At 44.2% G+C, this 9,035-nt stretch overlaps 1 protein-coding gene across 1 annotated transcript in view; it reads left to right on the forward strand.

The window, feature by feature from the left end:
- CCT5 (chaperonin containing TCP1, subunit 5 (epsilon)) overlaps positions 1 to 1,114 on the forward strand; it is a 14,315-nt gene extending 13,201 nt beyond the window's left edge. Inside the window, exon 10 of the mRNA XM_012650005.1 lies at positions 682 to 1,114. Coding sequence (XP_012505459.1) covers positions 682 to 813 — 132 coding nt within the window. The 3' untranslated portion in view covers positions 814 to 1,114. The remainder of the gene's footprint in view (positions 1 to 681) is intronic.
- The last annotated feature ends 7,921 nt before the right edge of the window (positions 1,115 to 9,035 follow it).

Raw genomic sequence — 9,035 nt, forward strand, 5'->3', positions numbered from 1 at the left:
TGTGGTTATATCCTGCAGAGTGTGGAGTATTTTATAAATGTGATATACTGTAACTTCAGTAGCCCCTTCTGTAGTCAACTGCTGAAAAGGTAGGATAGCTTTAGCTTATTGAAACAGTGGTCCCAGGGATTTCTGTACTAATTGAGCCGTGTCTGGAGTTCTGTAATCAGTCCACAGAATCTGACGGTTTGTTTTTATTTAGGAAGGATACAGGTATATTCTGCTTTTCATACTCACATCCCAAGGTTTTAATAAAAGCAACTCTTTGTCAGACAAATATGTAATGTTTTTAACTTGAATGCCTGGTTGTGCTAAGATTTAGCATTTCTAGGTCTGTCTTGGACATATTTTACATTTCAAGTACAGATTTTACTTATTTCAGATTTACTAAGTTAGGATGTGGATACTTTGTGGGATGAGATGCCGTTGAAAAGTTTGACCTTTCAGCCTCCCCATCCCCCAACAGCCCTCTGTTAACTGGGTTCAAATTTTAGAATGTCCTTAGAAGTAATAAAATCATATTCATCTGAAAATGAAATATAACTGAGGTTAGTGTCCTCCTGCTTGGTTTCCAACAGTTTGTATTTCTTAAGTTTTACTGTGATCCCATAAATCAGAAAATCAGAACTGGTTATTGAAATTAAATATGCTCTTTTAGCATAATTGATTTTCTTGTATTTTACAGATATGAAGCAACAACATGTAATAGAAACCTTGATTGGCAAAAAGCAACAGATATCTCTTGCAACACAAATGGTTAGGATGATTTTGAAGATCGATGACATTCGCAAGCCTGGAGAATCTGAAGAATAAAGAAAAAATTGAGAATAACATGTAGTAAGATCCACTACTGCGATTAAATAAATGGGTGTCTCATGATGCATCTACAGTTATTTATTATTACATCCTTTTTCAGACGCTGTAGATGTTATAATAGAAGCAGCTGTTTGGTAACCATAGTTTCACTTGTTTAAAGCTGTGTAATTGTGGGGGTACTTTCTCACACGCTTTTGTATTCATTATATTAAAGGAATCTCTTTAAACAACCTTCATCTTCTTTTCAGGTTTCAGAAACATTTATTGTAACATTAATTAAATGCTGCCTTAACTGAAAGTGTTTGAGTAGATCTTTTTCAAAATAAGCTGTAGGAATTATTTTAACACCTTAAACATTGAGTCTGAGGCGTTTTAAGAGCTATTACTAGGCTACTCCAGCATAACCTAAAATGTTATAGCACTAGGGAGACTGGTGTTTAAAGTTTAGTCTTGACACAGTCCCCTTTTCTTTACTCTGGTTCTGGCCCCACCCTGAACATAAGTCAGCTTATGTGTGGAACCAACCAGCATGTGCAGAGCTGTACCACCAGCAGGTGCTTAGAAGGGCAACGTGGAACCCAGGTGTTCTCTCTTTTTTTTAATTCTCTCTCAGCAGTATCAAGAACCCAGTTGTTTTATCAGAGGGACAAAGTAAGTGGAGGTTCCAGTGAATTGTGTAGAAAATAAGGGAGAATCTGAAGACTGGGAAGAAATGCCTTGCAATTAGCATTGTGGGTAGAGTGACTGAACTGATTCTACTTACTAAGGTAGAGCCAGCTAACAGTGGCGTTGCCCTCACCGCGGGCCAGTGCTTGTGCTGAGAGCTTGACCTAGATTGTCTCAGTTCCCACAGCCTAGTCAAGGAGATACATTTCTTACTGTTCACATCTTACAGATAGACACTCATCTGAGTGTTGATAATTTGCCAGCATCTCATCACCAGTAGGTGGTAGAGCCAGGTCAGTCTTGGGCAGTGTGACCCCAAAGTTCTCATCATGTCTCATGCCACATTCTGCCATGGCTTGTGTGTGATTCTCTGGATTTTCTGAAAGAATGTTTCTTACAGAGAGTCATGGTGATAAAGTTCACTTACATCCAGTCAGATTCCCTAGAATTAGGAAATGGAGACTCTTCCTGTCTGAATTGGCTTAAGTGACATATTTCAGTTTTGCTTTCCCATACAAACCTAGACACTTAACCAGTCTTAACTCTTGAGTCATATTTTCTCTCTGCATTAATGCATCAGGGTGCTTTGCTGAACAACCTGTGGATTTAGGAATAAGTGCTATACCATTCTTCCTAACGTTAGTGTGTGTATGGAACTACACAGTTGAGTATTGAAAGCTTAAAACCTACTGAGCATAACAACCTATTTAGTCATAAAATGGATTGTGAAGCAGCACTAATGTGCTACTACATCCTGGGTGCAGCACTTTGGAGTTTAGAAAGTCAGACCCGCCTAGATAAATACCAGTGATGATGTAGTTTGAACGAGTCCGTTTACAAGGACTGGTTCTTCCCTGCAAAGAACTTCCAGCAGCCTTTGCACCAGACTCTTACCTTGAGGGGTCCATGGTTATAGCAGAAGAGCCACTAAACTAAACAAAGCCTCCCCACTTCCAAAAACGAACCTCACAGACATCGCTGGTGTTTTCTGTGGTTGAGAGAAACTGGTCAATGAACGAGAGAATTTAAGAGGTTTCACGAGCTTTTAATTTTGTTTCATTCAAATACTTATTCCTGATAATGAGTTACCTTTTTTTAATCTTCAAGTTCCAGATTGCTCAAGTTTTGTATCACTTGTGGCTCCATCTTCCCCATGTGTAGCAAAAGCAACTTACGGTGCTTGACCCCAAGGCTAGATTCCAAGACCCAACATTTTACTGTTGGTTCCAATTCCTACACTAGCTGGATTTCTTTGAGGTTTGTTAAATGTCCTGTCTTTAATTCAAGTCATCTCCTGGTATTTGTGGGGTATTGGTTGCAGGACCTCCCACAGATGCCAAAAACACCAGTGTTCGAATCCGGTATATAAAATGGCATTATTTGCATGTAATCTATGCACATCCTCCTGTATCCTTCAGGTTACTTAGAACTAATACAATGGAAGTGATGTGTAAATAGTTGTCATACTAATACTGTTCAGGGAATAATGAATGACAAGGGTAAAAGCCTACATGGTCGTACAGACACAATTTTTCTTTCCCAAATACCTTCAGTCCAAGGGTGGTTGGTTGCACGGATACGGAGGGCAAACTGCACAAGCTAACACAGACGTACAAATGCCTCTGGAAGGGCTGAGAGGCTAGTGTGCCACGTGTTACTGAGTTTCTCTAATCCTTCCTTTCTCAACTGGTGGAGCAGCTCCACTAAAGGACTGTGGGTTTGGGATCGGGGACGGTGGGGTGTGGTAGTAATTGAACAATAAATCAGTAATTTGTGAGCATGGAGAAGTGCATCTCCAGCCTAGGTGCTTCTTGCAGGCAGCCTTGAGGATGGGGGTCACCTAAAGCACCAGAGAAACAGGGACCAAAAACAGCTTCCGCGTGTTGAAGATTGGAAAAGTTGGGAGAACACCACAAGCCACAACGGTAGTAATGACACGCACTCCTATCACAGTTCTCAATGTTTTAGAGACATTAAAACTGGTTTTCAAAGCATGTTCCACAGATCCCCTGGGGTCCTGAACCTTTGCAAGGGGCCCATGAGGTCAAAAGTAGTTTCCTAAACTAAAAGATTATTGCCTTTTTTACTGTGTTGACATTTGCATTGATGCTGCAAAAAATGGCCAGTAAAACTGCGTCTTAGCACGAGTCAGAGCAGTCGCACCAAATACTAGTGGTCATTCTCTGCCATTACTTTAAAAAAGAAAAAGTTCATTTTCACCTACAGATGCCTTTGGGGAGGCAATACGTGCAGGTAAAGCACTTCTGTGTAGCAGGCACGATCTCCGGCTGCATCGTGGAGCCCCACTTTACATTAAAGACTGCTGCTTAACCGGTTACTCAGGTATGTGACAAGATAGGACATTTTCACAAAAAGGAATAAAATAAGCCTGTCACTTCCAATGGAACAACTGACAGTATTCTATTTTGTCAACGAAGTTTTAGTTTTTAAGCTAAAACTAGAATTTTTGAAAACTCACATCCACCATCACGAGCTCAACATCGTCTCAAGATTTCCGATGAGATTGGTGGTGAATTAAAGGATCAATTTTTGACATTGCACAATAAAATGTGTCAACATTTGGAAGATCTGCTCAGGAAACCAGTATTTTCCAAATGTCAGTGTATGATGTTACAATGTCATGCGTAAGTACAAGATCTTTTCAAAGTGCAAGATGGACCAATGTAACAATAAAGTTTATTCAAACTACCTCTTCAGTTTTGGTGTAATATTGAAGATGAATATCCATTTTTATGAAAGGCAATTAAAATATGTTTCCCTTTTCCAGCTACATGCATCTGTGTGTGGCCAGATTTTCTTCATATTCTTCTAAAACAACACATTGCAACAATTAAATACAGAAGCAGCTATGAAAATCTAACCATCTTCTGTTAAACCACACATTAAGGAGATTTGTCATGTGATTCTTCTCACGCTTTTTTGTTTTGGAAAATACATTTTCCATAAAAGTTATGTTAACATTTATTGCATTCGTTATTATGTATAAGTAAATGATTTCTAAATTTCTTAGTTTTAATTTCTAATAGATGTTAATGAATATAACCCACATGAACAAAAGCTCCTGAGGATCCTCAATAGTTTTTATGATTATAAAGGAATCCCAAAACCAGAACATTTGAACTCTGTATTAACACATCAACCACCGTATTTATTAATAATACATTTAGTCCTCGTAATAAACCTAGACGTCAATTCCAAGGGACGCTGCATAATTTGAATATACCACTCACGTCTTGACATAAACTTAACTTTATGTAGTAAATATTTTCAATATAAGCAGCTGAAAATCTGCACTTAGCAAAATGTCTTGTTTCCTTTTGTTTTGAAACAGGATCTTGCTCTGCTACCCAGGCTAGAGTGCAGTGGCGTCATCATAGCCCACATCAACCTCAAGCTCCTGGGCTCAAGCGATCCTCCTGCCTCGGCCTCCCACAGGCCCACACCACCACGCCTGCCTGATTTGTCTATTTTTTGTACAGACAGAGTGTCGCTCTCACCGACGCTGGTCTTGAACTCCTGACCTCAAGCAATCCTCCTCCCGCCTCGGCCTCCCAGAGTGCCAGGATTAGAGGCGTGAGTGACCATGCCCCGCCAAGATGTCTTATGCATCAGATGACCTTGACTCCTACCTCAAAGTGAACTGAGGCAGCAGTGTGATCTCTCACTCACAGACTTGTCGGCTCATCTGTGCTTAGGACCTGCAGTAGCCAGAATTCTAAAGCTGTCCCCGCAAAAGTCTAGACACTGTGTGAAGGGACTCTGCAGATGTCACTAAGGGTACCAATCAGCTGACAAAATAGGGCAGGTATCCAGGTGGGCCAGTGTAGTCACCTGAGCCCTTAAGGGCTCACCGAAAAAGAGGATTCCACAGAAGACGACGCGAGAGATGGCAGCCAGAGAGGGATCCTACACCCCAGTGCCAGCTCTAACATCAATAATACTGGCTCCACGTGCGGGTGGGGCCTGAGGAGAGGCCCCAGGACGCAAGGCTGGCTTCCAGCTGACAGCCAGGGAGGAAACAGGAACCTTGGTAGTGCAAATGCAAGAAACTGAATTCTGCCAAAAACTCGAATGCTCTTGGAAGTGGCTTTTTCCCATAGCGGCCCAGCCCGCCGACCCTAGATCTTGGGCCTGTGAAGCCCATGGCAGGGCAGAGCGACCAGCCAAGCCAACCTGGCGTTCAGGCTACAGAACTGTGAGGTGATAAATCTGTGGGGTTTAAGTTTCTGTTTATGAAAATTTGTCACAGCAGCAACTGGAAACTCTTACACTTGCCTCAGTGTTGAGGGCGGGGCGGGGGGGGGGATCCTCCTCCTGCCCAAGACAATCTCTCCCCAGTGTCCCTTAGATTCGATTTCCTCTCAAAGCTTGTTTCCTCCTTCCCCCGTCTGAGATAGTCGTTAGTGCTCCTCTTCCTGGGCCCGTAGTAAGATTGCACTTCCTGGTGCCCTGTGGTGGGGTGGGGGCCTGTGACTTGTGCAGGGTCTCAGAAAACGGCACCCCAAAACGAAGTCCTCAGAAGCAGCTCGCTCTGACCTTCTGCCCTCTGTCTCTGCCCCTCATTCTCCCCCAAGGCTCGCCATAGACACTAGAATCCCTCTTCCCCCACGCAGGTCAAAGAACCCCTTTTCCCCAAAGCCAGCCGTAAAAGCTAAAAATATTACTCTAACTTTCCCCCTCCTTTCTGTGTAAAAACTAGCCATAAAGAAATTATCTGACCTACCTTATTTGATTATCAATCATAAGATCCCTATTCCAGAGAGGACCCTGCCCACGCCCAGAAGGAAGGATGCTGCACAGAGGGACAGGCCTGGCCGGGTCCCCCGCTCAGTCTGTTAGCGTCAGATCAGACCCTTTCTGTCCAGTCCTATTTCTACATGGCTGTCCACACTTCATTGAACCTGAGCACAAAAATGGACAATTTCCCCTGTATCTGTGGCTCTTCACTCTGAAGGCTCCTGTGTCACTATAAGTAAATAAGTTTGTGCGCCTTTTCTCCTATTAATCTGCCTCTCGTCAGTGATTTTCAGAGGGCGATGGGGAGTTCTCCCCTCGTCCCTACACTAGCTCGGGCCAGTGAGCTGGGAGAAGCGTCACTTCCGCGTGGGGCCTTGAGGCGTTTGCCAAGTAAAGACATCCTCTGGGCTGTACTGAGAAAGACCAACCGCAGGGCAGTCACGGGACGAACAGGATCAAAGGACAGGCAACAGGATGAGAATCCTCTCGACTCGGTGTAGACTGGCACATGTGGCCAGTGGCTTCTGGAAGCTTGCAATGTGGTTAGTGCTCCTGGAGAGCTGAATTTCTAATTTAATTTTAATTAACTTCAAACACTGAAGCAGTGTCAAATACTTTCCCTGCAAAAACAGCAAGAAATATGTGACAAAAACTGACACATTCAGAGCTGCTCTGCAGCGTGTGCTGGACAGACCCCCGGACCACGACGCCGTCAGCACAGAGTTGACCCCAAAGCCAGTGGGTGAACTCAGTTGGGACAGACACTGTTTTGAAACGGATACACTCTTGCTTCAAAGTCAAATCAATTCTTCTAAAAAACAAATAGACCAGTTTTGTCAATGTGGGAGGTAAACTGTAAAGGAAATGACTTTTGGTACTAAACCCGATTACTGGAGAACTTTTAATATGTTTGGAACAATATGGGTTTGAGAATCTACTTTTTTTCAACTGTAAATTTTATAACATCTAAAGAAAAATCAAGTACTTCTGATGAAAATTTAGCATCTGGGCCAGACGTGTGGCTCAGACCTATAATCCTAGCAGTCTGTGAGGCCAAGGCAGGAGGATTGCTTGAGGTCAGGAGTTCGAGACCAGCCTGAGCAAGAGCGAGACTCCATCTCTACTAAAAACAGAAAAATTAGCCGGGTGTGGTGGCCCATGCTTATAGTCCCAGCTACCCAGGAGGCTGAGGCAGGAGTGGCTTGAGACCAGAACTTTGAGGTTGCAGCAAGCTGGGCTGACGCCACTGCACTCTAGCCTGGGTGACAGAGCAAGACTCTGTCTCAAAAAAAAAAAAGAAAAAAAAATTTAGGATCTGAATTGAGATGTGCTGGAGCATAAAACTGAAAACATATACACACCAGATTTCAAAGACATAGCACGAAAAAGAATGCAAAATATCCCATTCATAATTTGTTATATTGATTACATTCTGAAATAACATCTGTGATAAATTGGGTTAAATAAAGTATGTTATTACCAGAATCAGGGCTTAGTTACCCTCGACTCAGTTTCCATTTCTCTGCCTCTTCCCAGTTCTCAAGATGGTCAGTCCAGACATCTGCCTCATACACGGCCTCCTGGCGACCACCTCTCCCACCTCCCACAGGACAGCTAGAGACAGCCTCGCGGACCCCCATACCCCGCACGGAATGCTGACATTTGCCACAGTGACCCCCCTCAGCCACAGCGTGACCCCACAGCGCTGGTGCCTGCTTGCTCCAAACCCACCAACTAGAACTCCCCGCGGGAAACCTGCTTGCCCTCGACCCCGGTAAAGTGTTCCACCCACAGGTCTGTCTGTCTGTCTCTCTCTCTCTCCCCTGCTCCCCACCCAAAATGGCTCCCTGTTTCCAGCTGGCCCTGTGAGCTGTGCTGCCCTCTTCTCTCCCGGACCTGTAACAAATCACCTCTGATATTTCCCGTGTTTACTGAGTTCCCTCCTCCGTGTCGCACCCGACCAGCACACCCAAACCTAACTGTGCCCCGGTCAGGGCTCTCCCAGAGCTATCTTGGTGGGAACAGACAGGTCAGACGAGAGCCACAAGGGTTCTGCCAGCGTGAACGAGCTTCCTGTGAGAGGACACCTGGCCACAGTTGGACACAGTTATGAGGCCATCGCCAGGACGAAGCAGTACCCTGCGAAAGGCACACTGCAAACATCCACGACCGACTAGCCTGGAGCCCTGTCAGGGCGGGGCTGGCGTTTACAGCCACTCCCGACACAGACCTCAGGACCAAATTAGAAAAATAAGTACGTCGAGTCACTTACCCAAAGTCACACACACCAACCTGGCAGGTGCAGGCACAGAGGTGCTTGCCGACCTCGCCCTGCACCACCACCACCCTGCTGAACCCCTGCGAGACTTCTGACGCAGCCCTGGTCCCTGCAGACCCGAAAATGCCCGTGTTTGGAAAACCCTGCCTAGGAGACAACAGCTGGATGTTAACCGTAACCCATTGTTTTCTATTATCTTAAAAAAAGAAAAAAATAAGAGCTACAGACTCAAAAAATTCAAAAACTTAGGTTATGAGCTTGATATAATTAGGTCAATGGAACCCTGGTTTAATCTCGATACTTCTCATATTGCAACATACAAATGTGACAAACGCAGCTCTCTTAAGACAAAGATAAACGTCTAGTTAAGTTGAGCAGTTAGTCTACTTCAATTTATCGCTCGTGTTCTTCACGGCTCTGCACCATTTTAAAGGATGTGTTCAATTAAAGACCAGAAAGGCCACGCCTGAGCTGCTAGCTGGTCCTTGAACAGCCCTAGGCTTATATTAATAATTAG

This window comes from Propithecus coquereli, unplaced genomic scaffold (genome assembly GCF_000956105.1).
Source record: "Propithecus coquereli isolate 6110/MARCELLA unplaced genomic scaffold, Pcoq_1.0 Scaffold309, whole genome shotgun sequence".
Classification (NCBI taxonomy): domain Eukaryota; kingdom Metazoa; phylum Chordata; class Mammalia; order Primates; family Indriidae; genus Propithecus; species Propithecus coquereli.